The sequence below is a fragment of the Merops nubicus genome, unplaced genomic scaffold, assembly GCF_000691845.1.
Source record: "Merops nubicus isolate BGI_N331 unplaced genomic scaffold, ASM69184v1 scaffold10600, whole genome shotgun sequence".
NCBI lineage: Eukaryota > Metazoa > Chordata > Aves > Coraciiformes > Meropidae > Merops > Merops nubicus.
The window spans coordinates 26,477-46,223 of NW_008582171.1; the positions used below are offsets into that span (position 1 = coordinate 26,477).

The 19,747-nt window shown below is 39.3% G+C and overlaps 1 protein-coding gene across 1 annotated transcript in view; it reads right to left on the reverse strand.

Annotated features, from left to right (window-relative positions):
• SCIN (scinderin) overlaps positions 1–19,747 on the reverse strand; it is a 44,668-nt gene that overhangs the window by 11,659 nt on the left and 13,262 nt on the right. Inside the window, 3 exon segments of the mRNA XM_008936814.1 lie at positions 364–496; positions 3,025–3,117; positions 18,330–18,479. Coding sequence (XP_008935062.1) covers positions 364–496; positions 3,025–3,117; positions 18,330–18,479 — 376 coding nt within the window.

Below are 19,747 nucleotides of genomic sequence, written 5' to 3' on the forward strand. Positions count from 1 at the left end.
TATGGAAATGTAGTATCTACCCATCATCAAACCTTCAGTGTCCAGATTTTGTTCCAGAAGACAGAGATTTGATGGCAATAAACAAGACCTGTAGGGTTTTTTATGTTTGCTCTATAATTGCAATTAGATAAGCATTTAAGCACCCAGGCTTACAGATGTCTGGAAAATAGCCAGGATCCACAGACAGGACTAAGTCTTAAGGCCATTACTCACATGAGCAATCCTTGTACATTGACCACACCAAGAACTGTGTGCAGGATACTCTGTCCAGCCACTATTGAATACTTTCTAATGTCCCAAGTTTGTTGTGTCAACTCCTTAGATATGTCTGTGTAGCTTCTGCATTTGTGGGTGATCTCTTACCTTTCCACACAAAGATCTTCCTTGCAGCACCGTTGTCCAAAATGAAGCACTCCTCAGATAAAAGCATAGCCATGGAGAAGGGGTTTTCCTCTGTGACCATGGACACTTTCATGGATCCACTTGCATCTGACACCTAAGAAAGCAAAAATTTCCAATTTAGAACAACTCTAGCTTTTAAACCAAATTAATTTCTGCTGTCAAAATTACTATAAAAATCAGTTGCCATTCCTATATAAATGGCTGTATAATATTTACGTGCTGCTAGAAAGTAAGGTAGGCTAATGAACTTTTTAAATTGCATTCTATTTTACATCCAATAGAGGGAGATGTAGTGTTAATTTTAGTGAGTTTGTTGGCTCCCTGTCTCCACTTCCTAAAGTAAATCTTTTTCTTTTCTACTTCAAACTCAATTGCTCATTTAGTGAACACCTCACAGTTAAAAGTCACTACTTTCGTCAGCCTACCTTTTATGCTCAGCTGAACTGCTGCAGTCCCTATGTGTCATCTTCTGCTACCAGACAACCCACACTGAAGCCAAAGGTAAGGTCCCTTTCCAACCCAGACCATTCTGATTCTACATGTACATGCCAAACAAGAGCATTTGAAAGGATAATGAAATAGTCCCACACTGATATTAACAAGTGAAATACCTACATTAATAGCCTACAGTTCTTAAATTGGAAACCGTGACATAAAACCTGTTGCAGAATATGCTTTGTATTCTCTGCCACCACTGTAAGTTCATGTACATCTTTACAACCACTTAAAATTCACTCTGGCTGAAAAAAGTCAATTATTACTACTGAAAAGAAGTTATTACTATTGTGGCTTCCAATTTTCTAGCAGTCTGTATTTCCTTTCACAATAAAACATTAATTTAAAATACACCATTATATTTTATATTGCATACTATGGAAACACAAGATAGAAATTAACACTGCATACAACAAATAAAAATCAACTATTATACCTACTGTGACGGCTCACCATAGATCTGTCTCCTGATTTTGACACACTTATAATGCAGTCCATTTAAACTGAGCTAACAGCAGGACCCATGTACTTAGAGGAATTTACTAGATATCCACACAATTTTCTGAGAGTTCCTAGGATTCCAAAATCCCCTACAAGCACTTTTCTCTTCTCTAGTGTCGTCTTACAGCAATGGTCCTGATCATATATGCAGGCCTTTTTTTTTTTTTTTGGTCTCTTTTCCTAAAATCTTGCTTTAAAGACAAATGCATCCCAAAATTTTGGTAAGACTAGAATGATTAATGGGAACTAAACACAGCACATATATAACAAGGACTGAAAATGTCTTTGTAACAATGATCACCTCATATAGGCTTCTTGTAAACCCCAGCCACACGCAGGGCGCGGGAAGGATCACCTAACAGGCAAGGAGAGAGGTGGATCCATCCTGCTGCGGGCTGTGGGATGCAGGCGCTGTGGAGGAAGTGACTCATCCTCTCTCCCACTTCAGAGCAGCTTCAAAGCTACTGTAGATAGCACCTAAAAGGTCACACACACAGGGACCCAGTAGCACGTAGTGATGTCAGAGTGTTTCCACTTGTTGACCAAAGTCTTCTTGTTAAGTGACTATGGGGAAGGGAAGGAAGTGCATGGGAAGCCAGTGAAAGGCTTTTCTGTCACACATCGCAACCTCGTTACATGAGCCAGAGCACAAAGTGCTAAAAACAAAAGTTCAGATTGCAGCGCTAATGAGAGCTTGTGAAAAAAAAACAACATTCTCCTTGCAGCCCTCAGAACAAAAACATTTTTTTTATTAGGAGGGGAAAAGATAAATTCTTTTCTAGATTTCATTAAAAAATCTCCCTTTTCCAAATACTTTCTCACTTCTTATGTAGGAGAATATGAAAGAGAGGGGAGCTATGGGCAAAAAAAAAATAAAGAGAAAATATAGGCCTGGAAATAGTTTTGTTTTTTTTTCAGAAAAAGGAAAAACAAATAGTTTTTTAGCCTTGTATCCAGGTAAGATACTGTATTGTTAGTGCAAAGAATAATTCCAGGCCTAGTCTAGGAAGAGCAGTATGACTAGCATGACATGAGGAAAAATCATAACCTCACTGAATGTAATGATAAAACTCCTACTGATTTAAATGGAGTAAATATTTATTCTATTTAGGTTATGGGTAAATTTTCTGGCAGTGGCACTGTCCTAGTCAGTGTCAAGCCATTGCAGGTGAGGAAGGAGGAAAAGGGCATTGCAAAAGAAAGGACGTTTTCATTCAAATTCCTTGGATTTATGTATAAAACACAACATAACTGTGCATCTCTCTAACTCTGCTAATGATAATGAAATTATGTATGTTCACTAAAACTCTCACTGTTACAATCAAGAAGACAGGAAATATAGTTTGATTTAAAATCACTTAATTCTTCCTTGACCTAAACTGAGTGGTTCATAGGCCATGGTTAACTTGTTTCCTGAGTAAACATCCTTCTGTTTTTTTGTAATTCATTTTTCCCTCAATTTACCTCAGCTGTCTTGATCAACATGCTATGAGAAACTTATCCATTGGCTGCAAATCAAATAACACAACTGCAGTTCTGTAACTGAAGCCGGGACTCCATTTATGAGGGAAATACACGCATGAATACTGTTCAGTGTACTGAACTAAAAATAAATAAATTACTTACCATGTATAGTTTAGCACTTCTCCTGTTTGTAATATCGGCCAGTTCATCATCCTGATCATCACACTCAGGAAGTTCTGGCTTGCTTCCTAAAACCTGTACAACGAGAGAATAAGAAATTCAATGCAGAGAAAGAGTAGATTCCATAGTATAAATACCTGAACATTGTAATGTATTATCCCAGTAATCGGGATCATCTTTACATATAGATTTAAATCCAAACTCATGGTGACTTGTTCACAGATATATGGGTACAGTTAAATAACTGCGTGGAATCTCCAGCAGCTTTAGATCTCCGTGCTGTCAACCCTGCAAACCAGCTTGCTGCTCATCTATAGACTAGGATAGGAAATGATACAGAGAAAAAAATTTCAAAGGATACATATGCACACATATACAGAATAGAGAGGATTACGTAACCTTGCTCTATGAATGTATTTATATGTCTATCTTCCCCCTTTCCTCAGTAACTTTTACACTGTTGGCAAGCAAGCCTTAGACTTTTTGGAATGACGTTACTCTTATAATGTATGACAATACTAAACATTAAAGCAGACAAAGTGAAATACATTCATTTAAATTACTTTTTAAAATATTTCATCTCTCAATACAAAGTATCTGATTATGAATGCAAAAATCCTAAAAATTACAGATTTTTAATCCCATTTGAAGAAGGAAACATTAGCTAAGGTCTTAAAAAAAAAAAAATATGGGGTGAGAAAAACATTTTGTTGTTCTACTACCAGAATGTCAATTTTAACACTGTGGTAGTTTTAGAGCAGAGTGGTTTTACACCATGGGGAATCTTACAACAACTATGACTACAAGAAATTTATGGAGGTTCATCAAAAATATGCTATGATTAGGTAGCCATTATTAAATGCTAGTTACTTCTTCTTAATTACCTTTCCTTACTGTTTCATGTACAATCAGATCTAAATGTTACATACAGAATTTTATGGATTTCTATGAAATTATGTCCCAGAGCGAAGGTAGTAGTAATCGATACATCTGAGTAACTAAATCTAAACATCAAGTACAAGGGCAGTGCTTTCCTATTTTTTGCATATATAACATGTGAGGCACATGCAAAAACATTGTAAATATTTGATAACAGAGAAGCCCTGGCAAAGCATACAGCTTCAATTTGGGGGAAAAAAAACAAGGCCAACAAAAAATTCCAACAAACAAACAAGCAAGCAAACAAAAAAAAAGCAAACCAACAACAAACCAACCAACCAACCAACAAAAAAAACCTCAAACCACAATCCCAAACCAACCAGAAACAAACCAAACACAATGTATCATAAATATTTAATATGTTGGTCAACTGTGGAGTTTCGAGACCTGGGAAAGCCAGTAAAATGGCCTTTGTAAGTGTGATCATTCCAGTTTAAATGAAACTATCTTACTCATTAAAGAAGAAAAAGTTATGTCCTGAGTGTTTAAGAGGTTACCGAGAGCTTTTCAGTAGCTATCAGTCAGCATTTCCTGAATTTATTCTACATGGCTGCAGATTTACTAATGCATACACCTAACAGGGCAATATTTTCATGGAGAGAATGTCACCATACTGGTGATTGGCTAAAACCAATGGGCTTATTGGCAGAAAGTTTCCAAAAGGGTTTCCTTCCTAGGTCTTCACACTAACCAGCAGCCTCCACACAAGCTGTAGAGCACTATGAATAATGTTGTCTTTGGTCAGAAAACTGCCCCAAACCAGGCAGGCTTCTTTACCCAAACAGACATTGAATAGGTCTGAGGGTATATAATGCTTGGCTTTCAGTGATGTTTAAAAGGGCAAAAGAGTCCTGTTAATAAAAATACTCGTCGATACTCACTACTTCTCTGCTTAATTAGCTATTTCCAGAAAATAAACAAAAAAAAGCCCACAACACAGAAATGCTCAGAAATTGTGATTCCTGACAACTCTGATTGCTCAGGAGCCTTTGAAAACTATGCAAGTGCCACTCTGAATATTTTTCAACAAGGCTAAATAGTGCCTGACGGTGTTTGTGAAAGCATCTTGACAGAAGCAGCCTCTCTTTTCACAGCACAGTCTAGGTACTTCATTTTGGTGCAAATCAAAGAAAACAGCCTCTATAATTTAAAAACTGGGGTCTAAAATTTGCCCTAGTACAGTTTAGATTGCTAGCCTGACCAGTTTGTGTCTTAAAACTGCATTTTGCAATGTTTTTTTGAACTAGAAAGAGAATTATTGTCAGAGTCCTGAAGTCTTAACTTGGGAAGTCTCCGTTATTTGCAGTTGCACAGAGAGAGTGGAATCAAAATCACCTGTAACTGCCCCTGGACAAAGCAATGAGAGCATCTGCCCTGGAAAGGACACTGACATTCTGGTTTTGAGGAAATTAATTCCCAATTCAATAAACAGAGCTTGCACAGTAGCATCTCTGGCCAAAGAGAACCTGTGCCCTGTGGTTGAGCACACAAACAAAACGGAACATTACTCATTTTTCCACTTCTGTGGTCTCTCAGAGGAGCCCAAAACTAAATGGAGAAGGTCCTTGAAGGTGCATCCTTCTGCATTTGAGGTCACATTGCTTGTAGGTCCTGGCATTTTTAGCAACCCTTGTTAAGTAGGAACAAGATGTGCTTCTCCTCCCCCCCAGGTAAGAATATCCAGAACTTGTGAAGAGGTCTGTGCAGCCAACACAGCTGTTAGAATAAGCCTTGAGCTGAATCAATAACAATTATATTTGCTCCTGTGTGTCGGTATCAAAACCAAAAGATGACACAAGGTCAAAATTACTTCAGGCATGTGAAGACGATCCATGGTGTAAAGTAATGCAACATGCACTATATATACTCTACACATGAAGTGATATAGTATGAAATACACATAGTCATAACACTTTTGTGCCGCTAGGAACAACTTATGTCATTCCCAATATGCATTAATTTCAGCCAGTTTGTCTTACACACTGGAGGATGACAGTTTACAGAAGGAAAAACTCTGTGCTTAAACAGAAAGCAATTTATGCTGAAAAAAAATGTTAAGTTCTGTCCCAAAGATATTCCTTCCATGAGAAGATGTCTTCCTTCTAAGGCAAACTGCCATACCATAGCTGAGTCCACATGCAGCCAAACACATGCTGGGGGTGTTACGACAACAGAGAATTCTGTCAATAAGATTACAAAGTGTATTGAACAACAGCTCACTGGTATGCTGGAATTGGGCTGTATCATTATATAAGCATAGGGCTTGCTGAGCTGCAGCTCTCCAGGGTATCTCACCTTTATGTAGACGACTCTCATGTGATGCATCAAAAAGAAAATAAAGCATGCTAGCTGAGGCTATAGTCAAAGGCTCCCAAAGGTACTTTGCAAGGTTCCCCAATAAAGGGACTTAAGACAACAGACAGTTTAAAGAATGTTAAATCTTACAATCCTTAGCTACATACAGTATTACTTTCACACAAATCCTGTGCTAACTACAAACCCCAGAACCTTACTTGTATAATTCTCCCTGTACAGTCACCCAGCCTGCTCCACTGGGTCTTTACGCCTTAAAACCCAGCGTACCCTAGGCTGGCTCTTCTGGGCTGTGCTGAGATTTGGGACCCTGACTCACAAGAATTCAGACCCACAGATCTGCCCTAAACATCTGAAAAGAGCAACGCTCTCTTCAGAGACACAAAACAGCACAGCCACATTTGCCTCTGTCTGTTCAACCATATTGGCAATTCCAAACCTTGCAAATACACAGGTGCGCACACACATTTTGTAAGTACTTTTTTTTTTTTTTTTTTTTTAAATTATTATTAGCATTGACCGCAGTAGAAATAACCTAAATAATAACTAGAGGTCCTGAAACCACACCAGTGCTTCAGCTTCCTCCTCCTTTGGTCTTAGCATCTTTGCAGCTGCTGATTTCCAAACCACACTCTTTGTATCATTTCACTTTATCTGCCATCGAGAGATTAAGGTGTCAAACCACCCTTCCTTCGCTCTCTGCTGCTCCACCACAAAATGATGCTCATTCTCTTCCCACCATTGCTTCCTGCATGTAGGTTTATAAGAGCCCTGGAAAAAGTCATGAGTAACGTTAGCCTCAGTGAAGGTGCGCACACATGTGGTGCTGCTATTCTGCAGTGGCAACTGATGTGCACACACTAATCTACATGTGTGAGGTTGTTCAACCACTCGAGGCTTAATCTGCTTCACAGCAGAATAAGACCTGCCCACAGCTGGCTACAGCAGAGCCTACCTTGCTCTACATGACTATAGTCTAACGCCAGCTTACTTCTCACTGAGAGCTTCAAACTGCTGAGTTAGGGTTCTGCCAAAAGTATTAACTCCAGACCTTTAGATCTTGTCTATGGGAGGTATAACAGGAAGCCAATATGCATTAAAAGTTTTGTTTTTTTATGTTCTATTAAACCTTCACATTGATGCTCTTTCATTCATGCAAGACTATCGTAATGGAAACCAACAGAAAATCAGCTTGTCTACAGCCACCCAAGTGCATTCTTATCTTGTGTTAGATGCAATGTAGCTTATCCTGCCTGCAATACCATAATGCCCTTTCATATTCTTATGTGCACCAGCTCTTCTCTGTAAATATCTGCAGCTATTCAGAGAAGTGCAAAACACAAAGTCAAAGTTTTTACTAACAAGTGAAACTTCACCACTCTATTGCCCTTAAAAAAGAACAGAAGAAATCACAGACAAAGGGTTTCTAATCTGTAGGAACATGACAGGGTAAGTAATTTAAAATAAACCCATCAAAAGATGAAATTTAGCAAACATTATCTTCATAACTGGAAAAGCCAGCTCTGCATCATAAAATAGCTGATATTGACTTAATGGGAGCAAGATGTTTAAGTTCAGTGAGGCTGAAAATCCAGCTAGGAAAACAGTACCTGAATAACACGTCATGTGAAGGTTAATTAAGACAGAAAACCAGTTTTGTACAGTTTAACTTGTGCACACTAACACTGTGTTTGTGTTTCTTCTTAATAGACACAGTTTGGGTTAGGTTTCTGGATCTGAAACTAAATTATTTGTTGTGGCTGTGATCCCAAGTGTCAGGTCTCAAAAAAACCTCTTCATATGCTAAGAGCACTAGAAAGAAAAGCAAGACACTTACATAGCTTAAAGATATCTTGTAGGCCTGACACAATACTTTTGGAAAACAGTCAGGATTATTAGCTCATCATTTAGTTTCTTGCACACTCTGACATAAGCAAGTATATCCTGCTGCTGCAAATGCAAGGCACACGTGTAGGCTCTGACAGAGAATATATCCTCTGTGCAAGACAATAGGACTATAGGCACAGTGTGAACTCACGGGCTGATAAAAGCTCAGACTTTTGTTAACTTTCAAAGCAAAGAAGAATATTGTAAGGAGTATCTTTCTGAAATAAATACTGCCTCAAATATCTACTCCATTAGCCTGTTAAAGGAAAAAATCCATCAGAGAGGAAATGATGAACATGACACGGGCTAGTCACCACCTGGCTGATTGGGTAGCAGCGCAGACATATACCCTGAGGCTCATGAGGCAAAGGTGAATTTAGGGCTTTGTTGGTTAGCTAACTGGCCACGGTTTCATTCTACTTATTCTGACTTACTGATTCTCCTGCCAGAGTACAACCACTGCAGAGAAGATACTGGCGCAGAGAAAAATGACTTCTGATGTTGGTCAGATTATGAATAGCCAGATATTCTTATTTCACTGGTTATTGCAATTTGGAGGGTTTTTTTCCAGCAAGCTGAGCAAGCATTCATCATCTTACAAAAAAATTACACTTCCATCAGCAAAAAAAAAAACAAAAAAAACCCCTTTCACTACACTGCTCCTAGGTAGCTAGCAGGATTTCTGCCTGCAATTGCCTCTCACTAGCAATTCCAGCAACAACAGATGTCATTACACACTCACCTTGTGCAGAAGACTTCCCACCTCCCTAGAAAGAGACTGAAATAGGATGGAAACAGCCACCTTTGTACTGAGAAGCGAACACAAGGCTGTTTTATGCCAACAACCAGTTCCGGCACATTGATTTTATTTTACCATATAATTTATCAAAAGGACTTTCTGGTACTATGGTCTAAACCAAATCTGTAAGCATTTGGCTTGATTTTTTTATAAAACAGTAAAATGCATCAGTTTCTCATGGCACTTTTGACACATAAATTAGAGCCTAGATTTTTAGCCAGTTTCTGTTGTCTCGGGAATTTAAAACTCAAACCATAATTTTATTCATAGCTCTGTGCTTAACTTGCTAAAAGTAGGGCATACAATTTTTGCAACTTTGCATATCTCACTGGGATAATTTGAATATAAAACTTTTATTGGTATGGTAACAATATTCTAGCATTAATTTTTCACTCTGTGAAACAAGCCACAGATCACATGTTCACAAAAAAACTATCCAGATCAGTCTTGAGTGTACAAACTCAGTGTTTTTCAATAGTTTGCCTCTAAGGTAAACCAAGCTACCTTCTGTCCTGCTGGGACTGTACTGCTGGCAGTATCTAAGCCAGCTATGTACACCGAGACCAGGTGCGTGTGAAATGAATTGAGGAAATCCCCAGTCTAGGTTATCTTCAAATGTCTGGCTTTTAAGATGCCTCTAAGATGAACAGTGATCCCACACTAAAGGAACAGAGATAGTGAATGGCAAAAACCATACAAACACAGCAGTCTTTTTGCAGCTGTTACTCCTGCTAAATGTTGAGAGCTGATCTGTTCAGCGACCTACCTACCTGCAGCATACTTAAATATGCAATTAGTAATCACCCCTATGTCTTTTTTGCATTTATTCTAATTCTTTCTACCTCTTTTTTTAAATCTTACTCCTTTGTACATCATCCTCTGATACCAGCAGAAGTATTAGAAATGAAACCCAAATCCTGCAGAGATTTGTACATGTGTTTGAGATGCCTCATTTTTTCTGCTTTATTGGCACATAAAGTTAGGCACACATTGAAGCCTTTGTGGCTTTGCAGATTTCAGTTTGGAAGCCTTGTGGACAAAAAGCAAAGCAAAACAAAAAACAAAACAAACAACAACCTAGGTGCTGCATGAGAGTATGTGCTTAAGTTTTGGAAAATAGAAAAAAAAAAAGGTAACTAATGCCAACAGGGAATCTCAGACACAACATATATTTATCTGCCAAAATCCAGAAAACTTCCAACTTTTCATTCCTTAACTGCCTCCACTTTTCCAGTAGGGCATTTGCAGTGGTACCACGCATGCTGGGCCATATCAATATTGGGGTAAAAGGAGAAGTATGGAAAATAGTTCTGGAGCTTGAAGCAGTAGGGAGTAAGCTGGATGCGCAGCAGGTGATTGGCAGCCAGTGACTCTGCAAGAAAACCAGTGTTCCCAGGGGATGTACAGTAGGTGGAGGGAGAAGCAGGCAGCCACAGTACATAGCAGCGTTAAGTGGGAGCAGAGTGAGCTGTAGCAAGGTGTTTCAACACTCAATCCATGAGATGGGAAGGTGGAAAAAGCTACTCAGTACACTGAAATATTTTTCCCAGTGCACCACTGGCTGCATTCCCAAGCTCAGCATTTCCAGTCCCATACAGCTCAACAGATAGGTATGCCAGGGGTTCGTCTTCGGTATGACACCCAAACGCTTGCATCCAAGACAGAGCACAAACTTGAACCCTTTTTTAAATTAAACAAAACCAGGCAGTATTTTGATGGATTTTCTCTTATTCCTCCTGATGAAGCTTGAAATAAATTATTTATTAGGACAGAAAAAGTGAAGGAACAAGAATGTGTTCTTTCACCTGGTTGTACAGGAGATACATTCTGCTTAGCTCTTTGAAAATAATTTTCTCTTGCTATTTTAGGTACCCTCCACTAATTGATTTCTGTTTTTAATTTCCTACACCTCCTCAAAATTTGTTTAAAGGAGACAACATGTTCAAACATGTTTATGATTTACATCTCTTAAAAATAAGAAGTTGCATCACTGATTACTCCAATATTTAACCCGTCTTATGCAATTTTATCTACCTCTTATTTTTACAGGCAAAGCCAAGTAGTATCAAAGTCATAGGCAGTTATGTAAACAAAAGACCTGGCTCTAATCACCTATTTTGTAGGAAACACAACAATTATATTTACATATTTCTTCAGCATTACACACTTGGCGGTGGTGGAAATACTGAACCAATCCCCATGATGCATGAACACTTTGTTCTATACAGCTGTTCTTCACCCTTCCCGAGATGTGAGAGGACTTCTACTCCAGTGTTCTAGAGCTTGGATAGAGAATAGCAATCTGTGCACATGTAGGCTCCTCTGAAAAGAAAGCTACAAAGTTTTCCTGCCTGATCCCATCCTGCACTGCAGAACTTTCACTTAAAAAATTTCAAAGGCAATCTTGAGCAGAGATCCCTTGAGAGCTGATCTGTACAAGGGCTAAGATGAGGCAGACCTGCAGAGGGGGAAAAAAAAAAACAACCAAAAAAACCCAAAGCTGCAACAAAAAAAAGGGACAACACATCTCTAAGCTTTCTATACAGCAAGGAAATTCTGCCCTTTCAGATCTTCTCCATGAAATCCTCCTATTGCTAGAAAGCACATGGAAAGAACTGCTAACAACTCCACATAGAGATAACTGCTAACAACTCTTTTCTTTGGCCTTGTCTTCTTAATTATGCTCATTTAATAATTGAAAATTATAGGTGCTTCTCATCAATACATTTCTTGATAGTCTAGCACAGAAAGGAAAAAAGCCACAACAAACTCCATTAATATTCTAACATGTAATTACAAGATTATAACTGACTAGCGTGGTAACTGGGCAAGCACTGCAGCTGCTGAAGAAGAAAACATAACAAAGATCAGTAGGTTTCTCACCCACAAGAATATAAAAGAGACACATTATAATTTAGCTGCAAGCACTTCCAGAAATTAATTATGTTTTTATAAATTCACTGAAATATGTAGTATAGGAGCATCTTGCCTAGCACAAGAAATTAAGTTTTCAGCCATCTATTATTAGAGCTGCTCATAAACGATTTAGTTCATGGCATGCAGTACAATATGCCTGAATATTTTCTGAAGTAAAATTTCCAATGCTGACACTGAAATTCAAAATTAGAGACTTAATTAAAAGCCTGACTTTCAGACATACTTGCCACCTGTAATGACTATTCAGTTCCCTGTCATTTAAGTACCTGGCTTCAGACAGCCAGGGTTGAAAACTGCAGCTTGAAGAACATTATGGGTAACTCACAACATTGCTGAAGAAACCTCCTTATCAGACTCTGCCGCTCTTAGGCAAATTCCATGCTGATTTTGTACCTGGGCCTAAGGAATGCACTGGACCAAATGTTCAGCTGGTGCAAAGCAGTTAAGCTGTACTGAAATCCAGGCTGTGTTTTGTCTGAGCACAGGTTGCATAACTAAGTCCTTTAAGTAGAAATTTGCATCAAGAAAAAAGACCATCCCTAATGAAGGAGATGTACTCAGAAAGAAAACAGAACACCTGGTTTGGACAGCTTGAAACTGGCTCCCTACAGGGCAATGGGTTTGTACTTTGTATTCATGTTCATAGCCCATCATAAATTTTAATTAAACAGTGTAATGATTAATAAACTGCCACTCCTCAGACAGGGCTGTGAAAGGCACATAACCATGTGTAATATTTTTCCTCCTGGACTACATTGAGTTTGTATCCTACAAACCCTTACTGTTCTAAATTGTGTTCTTCCTGACACCTGCATACAACCAAAACCAGTCCAGTGAAGAAGTGTATTTGTCTTCCTGAGGGGCAAATTTGACCTATTGTTTCAAAGCAGCCCGAGATAACTGTTCATTTAATAAGTCAGGTCAAATACAGTTAGTAACTATAGCCAGTAGTTCTGCTATTTTCTGCCCATTAGCTTAAGTCTTTGCATTCTCAGGAAAATGTAGTTAACTTCCTTTATGTGTGCCCGATTGCTAGCTGAGTCTTTGCACTTGGGACTGGTATAAGTCCCACTGCCCTGAACCCTCAATGCATTCATTTTCCCTTGTAATGCCTCTGCCCTGGGACTAAAATTCACTTCTAGTATTTAAAAATTCTCTGGAAAATTGTCCATTTTTTCAAACAATCTCAATTTAGATAATAAAAGTTATTACTCTGGCTTACATATTTCCAAAGGCTTGGATTATTTGGCCTAATATGACTTCATTAAGGTATTTTTCATACTGGGTATTTTCTTGCTAGTGAACAGGTCAGGCTGAACCAAAACAGTTACATGCAGGTCATTGCTTATGAACTCATAGCATTTTGAGTAAAACTGTGTACAAGCTACACAACTAACTGTTGTTTAATCCCTAATAAACACCTGGAGTTGGTATTTTCAAAAGAAGTTAACTTTCCTCCCTCCTCTCCTGCAACACCCTCACTCCCACTGTTCCTTCACTCCTTTGTACACAAAGCAAACCTCTCCTTAGCATGACTTGGCCTCATAATGTGACCAAAAGCAAGGGAACTACAAGAAATTCAAATGTTATAAGAGCAGCAATAGCAGGTTTTCCTTTTGCAGAGTTGTGGTGGCAGATCCTTACTGACTTAAATCTTACTGACTCTGGGAAAGGAGCAGGTACCAAAACAGTGGGGCACACACTGCTCTTTAAGCATTATGCAATGATCCCTGTGACAGGACCAGAGACTGCAAGAACCTGCCTAGCTCCTTCAGAGAAGCATGCCTGGGCACTGTAAAACCCACTTATATTCGTTACAAGTCACAGCAAGCCTTAGTTTTTCCCAACTACCTCACCATGCTCTGTAGTACCCTTGGAAATTATCTTTGTTTGCAGCAAGTAATTTTTAGGAGCTTGAATTTAACAGGGAGGGAGCGGGTGGTCCTGCTCATCTGTCCATATGTACAGACATCTATCCAGCTAATTTAAGGTTTACTGGAGCTTGACATTGTGGTGATGTTTGCATTGTTTGGGTCTCTAGAGAAGCAGTCTCTGTAACTTGCATTTGCAACAGGATCTTCTTATTTTTCTGTGCTCTTGAGATTTTATCCGCGTGATTGAGTTAGCACTATGTAGTGCTACCAATCCCTTTCCAGGTACAGATGTGGGAAGGTGTGACTGAATGTAATACGATCGAAATATCCCCGTACCTCCATGCATAGTATTTATTCACACTGTAGGCAAAAACAATCATCACTGAGCACAATAGCATTCAGGAATTCTCAGGATTAAACATTGTTTTGCAGCTTTAAAGAAAAAGGAGGGAGGAGAAAGGCTGTGGTTATCAGAAAGGACAAAGAGCTTTCCTCTGTTGCTCAATATGTAATCTAGCTGTATGTTTACACAAGTATTTTATAAGAAGTGAGTTTGCACCCACCTGTTGTAAGGCCACTAGAACTTTTACAAAACCAGGCACACGACAACTGCGAATGCTGAGTAAACAAGTCATGGCATTTTTTGTTTAAAGGCAGAAGAGTGATTTCAAAGATGCATCCTAATGTGATCCTTCATTTTCTTCTGACTTTAGACCTCATCAGTCACATTTCTCATGTTTCATTATTTCAGCCATGAACATCAAAAACCTTTATAAAAATGAAACAAAGGCCAAAAGCCTCAGCAGTAAAAACTGCAGCAATCACATGCTGCCACAAGCTGCATTTGAACAGTATTTCTGTTTCCTGCATTACTGCAAGCAGCTTCAGCTTTCTGACTGAGTAGAAAATGTCACAAATACAGACATTGCCAAATCCACATTTCTCCACTTTGCCATTACTCTGAAAACACAAGCACAGCTCACACATTCACTAACCAAACAGTGGACAATGATTTCACTGGAGAAAGAAAACAGGGTACCTCAGCCATTCACTCATCTTACTCACCATTTCGCATAATGCTAAATTATCAGATCATAGGAAACTATTTTCAAAATATCACTTCCCCAGTTTTGTCCTCTCTTCAGAACTAGAGCAGAGATCCTAACTACAGTTAGAAAACTGTCTGTCCTGAGCACAGCTACCTGTTACTGTGGCTGCGCTCTCAGACCTCAGTGATCTCTTGGGTACACAAATGCAGTGCTGTGAGATCTCTACTTACCAACGTGCAAGCCATCAGAAGGACAAGCATCAGTGTCAGTGCACTCAGACCAAGAGGGCTTCCAACAGGGTTAGCAACTGACTCTAGAAGATTTTGGCCCTAAGTCAACTTTGAAACCATATATTTAGTGTTCCTTTTGGTTAAAGAAAACAAAAACAAAAACAAAACACACACGCACACCAAACCAAACCAAACCAAACCAAACCAAACCAACCAACCAAAAAACCCTCTTGTTACCTCTGACTCTAACATGGTCGCTCTCGAGCAGCCAGACTGACTCAAGACTGGCTAAGACCTATTTTTGGATTGGTCCCATGCAATGGAAAAATTCCCGTAAAAGAGTTTGAACATTCAGACATAAGACTGGTCAAAATAAGTAACCCTATTCAGATATTTACTTGTGAAAAGCAGGGCAGAGTTGCCATCTGATGGATTTTACTATGGGCAGCTGTGACTGTGGAGACCAGCTACTGAGCAGCAAAAGCAGCAATTTGTCCAAGGTGGTCAGTTTATTTTTCAAATTTCCAAAGCAGCATCCCTACACAGCACTGCTTATTTAAACATGCCAGTCAGTACCTCACCTAAAGTGCAAACATGGAAGTGAAACCACATAGATTAAAGACTTCTAATGTGCTTGCACAGAAAGTTTGTCTTGTCTTTGCAATCAAAAAGTACTAGTGATACCTATGGTATCTTAAGAGATGACCTGTGCACGCATGTGCACATCATGCACAGATGACCTCGTTGTTGAATCAGCCTATGTCTTCCTTCCAAGGTGAGGCATAGGCACGGCAGTCTTGCTCCACTGGCTGGGAGTCAGGACTCCGCTTATGGCATAGGGATAAAATCACTATTGGCTCTTTACATTGATACTCACGGCAGATACGTCAGCCCCGGCCTGGTGAACACTTCTCTAGCAGTGCTGCACAAGCAAGTTTGTCCACTGATACAGAAGCAGATTTCTAGCTCACAGGAACAAGAATTAATACTGACATTTATCAGAAGATAATTTTAGAAAATCTCATTCTGATTTCAGTGGCATATGGGAGAAAAAAATGAGCATTTAAAGTACATAATTCTTTACCCTAGAAAATAAAGCAACCTTTTTCTAAGGAAGCTGGAGATGGCAAAAATCCATCTTCCTGACGTGGAGGGAAGAAGCTAGTTTCACAGCAGTCAAATGCTATAGCAAGTTAAGAGGCAGTTTTATGGGTGCAAGGAAAAATCAAAATGAAGAGTATCAGAAACTGGATACAATTTGAGCAGGATTAGGGATTAACTGTTTTTCTGTGGTTTTGAGGTTAACTACCCTCCTGGTTTATTAGCAGCACATTGCAGAGCTTGGACTGGGACAGCCAGAACTGAGCAGTACTTCCAAAAGCAAGACTACTCAGCATGATGCAAGCTAGAAGATAAGCCCTGGCTGCTGATAAACTCACTCAAACGAGGTTCGTTACATTGGTGGTGATAAAAGCCATGAATCTACTCGCTTCCAACTACCAATTTTTCTTCTCTATTGACAATCCAAAAGGAAAAGCAGAAACTTCTCTGTACACCACCGAGCAACTGAAGAACAGATTTATTCCCTGATACAGTAACAATGTGCTTCAGGATCAACATGCAAACTTGGCATTTTTCCTGCTCTTAATTATCTGTCAAGGTCAACTTGACAAAACAAGTTGCACACAGCTGAAAAAGTCTGGCAAACGGATGCAGGGGCAAGGCCAACATATTCCTGCCACTTAGAACCTGCTAAGGGCCCGTGTCCTTGCTGTGGTGGCACAGGAGTCTGTCTTTGCATCTGCACCTTAGTCAGATAAGAGATTCAAAGTGCAGCTGTTCCTATCAGTGCTTCCCAGTTCACACTGGAGCTTACTGGAAACCCTGTGCAGAGCCTCAAGCCGTAACCCCAGGATGGGCCTGGCAGTAGGAGGCTGCTGCCAGCAGCCAGTGCCAGCATGTTCCCACAGTGCCACCCAGCCACTGCCCACAGCTGGCTTCAACGCAACACCATGCTTCAAATAAGGAGCACGAGGCTGGGCACTAATTGTCGACCTGTGCTCTTTTTCACTAAAGTGATTGGTGTAAAACGCATGCCACATCAGAGCTGGTGTGACAAGTCTGCGCAAGAATGTAAAAAGCCAGAAAGAGGACTGGGGTTTTTTCCTTCAAAAACCCTTTGGTGCGCTAGGTGCTACCTCCCATACTTCTGAGCACAGCCACATATGTAATCATGCCCACAAGCAAAAAGTCTTTGCAAGCAGATGGATAGACCATCCAGAGACAACACCACAGCTAGCACAGCCAAGGGCTGGTGGCTCAGTACCTGGCACGTTTTGTTGCTTAGGCAGTAACTAGTCATACTCTGTGTGACAAAACCAAATGTAAGCACCATTAAAAATAATGGCATACCCACGTGCACCATTAGCATTACTTCCTGAAGTTAATCTGAAGTACAAGTTAACACTATGATGGGTCATTTTCAGTTTTATTGAAGCACTGCTTTACAACCTTGCTTCCTTCCTCCTCCTTTTTAGAGAATGACTCAGAGAAGTTAAATTTAGCACACAAACACCAAGTGACAACACTTCTATTAGTATGTGGTCTCTTACAACTCCGTGCTCGATTTTTTTTTCAAGATCTAAAAATTCCACAAATTTGGAATATTTTTTTTTTACACTCTAAGCAGCTCAGTTCTAAAGTTCTAAAATCTGAATTCTGTTTTTTGAATAAATGGTTAAACTTTCTAAATATATGAGGAAGGGGCTTACTAGGGTTACTAGAGGCTAAGTGCATAAGATTTTGTAGCAGAAGTGGTGATGCAAAGCATTGTGCTTGGCCCCATGCATCTCCACACAATTTCCTACATTTCTTGCCATCCTATACAGCATGATTGTAAATACTTCCTCTCTTTTAATGCTGTCCCTCCTTGATGCTGCTCTTTCCTCGTACAGAGCAGCAGACAGTATGGTTCAGGAATGTTAATTCAGTCACCCTATGGCTCATTCAGAAATGTAAACATTTAGTTATTGAAAAAGTATTCTCAGATGATTATCTTACACTCTTCTGCCCAATAAACTTAACACTGCTTGGATAAGGAAGGAAAAGAAGTACAAATTGGTCTGTCATAACCTAACTCTGAAATCCTGGAGTCCTTGAAGAACATAAGGTTTGAGCCCAATCCTATTTTGTTCTTGAGATAAAAAAAACCAAAACATTTTATTTGCAGTTATGTCAATAAAAGGTACACGTTACCTACCTCTATGAGCTGATCAGGCTCACTCCCTTCTTCCACAGTAATTAATTTAGACCTTCCGTTTCGTTCATTATCCCGAATGCCAAGAGCCACTTGAGTCGCCTTCAGCCGCTCATATTTATTGCATGATGAGCCACACCACTGATAGATTTCCTAGAATAATTAAAAGTATACACACATTAGCAATAAGACTCAACACTGAGCAAAATTATGAAATTAATATTTTACTAATAATTATCTTACTGGATCTAAATCACTAGAGCATCAGTGAAGCTACCTCTTTTGGAAATACTTTCCAGAAGAGATTTGCTAAGTCACCTAGATATCTGTAATATGCAAAATGTTTATGTAATGTAATTTATCATGCATATGTTAGGTGATCGCTTGATCTCAGAATAGTCAGTTTTGTTTTGAGTTTTATCTCAAGTATAGATATATTTCCAGCAACCTAAAGAACTTTAAATTCCTATATTTGCCACTGCAAATTGTTTTTATTTTATATCTGGTAATTCCTCTTCTATGCTAATTCAGCAGTGTTGGTTCTCATCCATGGCAAGAAAAGTAATTTCAACATCTCAAGGAATGATTGCATGTGCTACTCAAAAGTAAGTTAGATGTCTCAATCCAGCTTTTATTTTGCTGACTTCTTGCTCTAGAATGATAATTGTTGCATGTTCTGCTGCATGAAACCACATCAAATGGATGACAGAAGTGTTTTCAATTAAATGTCTTCTTCACTAGAAGACTTTTCTCAGTGTACAGCTGATAAAGTGCTCATAAAATGTTATTAAATTCAGATTACTGCAAGCCCTTCCACCTGTCGTTATCACAAATGTCTATAAATTACTTCTAAAGATTAACAGTTCAGGAATATGCAGGTTTTTCTGGTCAGTTAAATCACCAAGTTCCTCCTCGGCAGAAGATGGACATACACTTGGTCCCTTTCCTATCTCAGAAACCAGGTAAAATAAAGAGACACATCTGTAAAAGATGCCTCTATTCAGGAAAAACAGCAGCTAGGAGTAAGCCGCTGCCACAGGGGCAATGCACTCCATCATAGTTGCCACCTTTACAAGGAGCTCTTCAGACACCACTGAGTTGAAGAGTGAGTGCTCTGGAAGCAGTAGCCCAGTCCTAGATATCATCTTCTAGGCTTTCAAAGCCTTCCTGTCACCTGGGGAAATAGGTAGAGAATGGGTATGCCTTGTACATGATAGAGAAATGCAATTCAGCCAGAATACAGCATGTTCCCAAGGCACCTCTCAGGAAGGAGCATCACCAGAACCAAACTAAAAGAGGTCACCTAATCCAGTTATACCACAGACTGAGGACCCTCAGCTTTGGCAAGTCCCATTATTCATTCTGGATTCAAAGCATTTCAGAATAAAGAATTTAGATTTCAGTACTGATGAAAATTACCA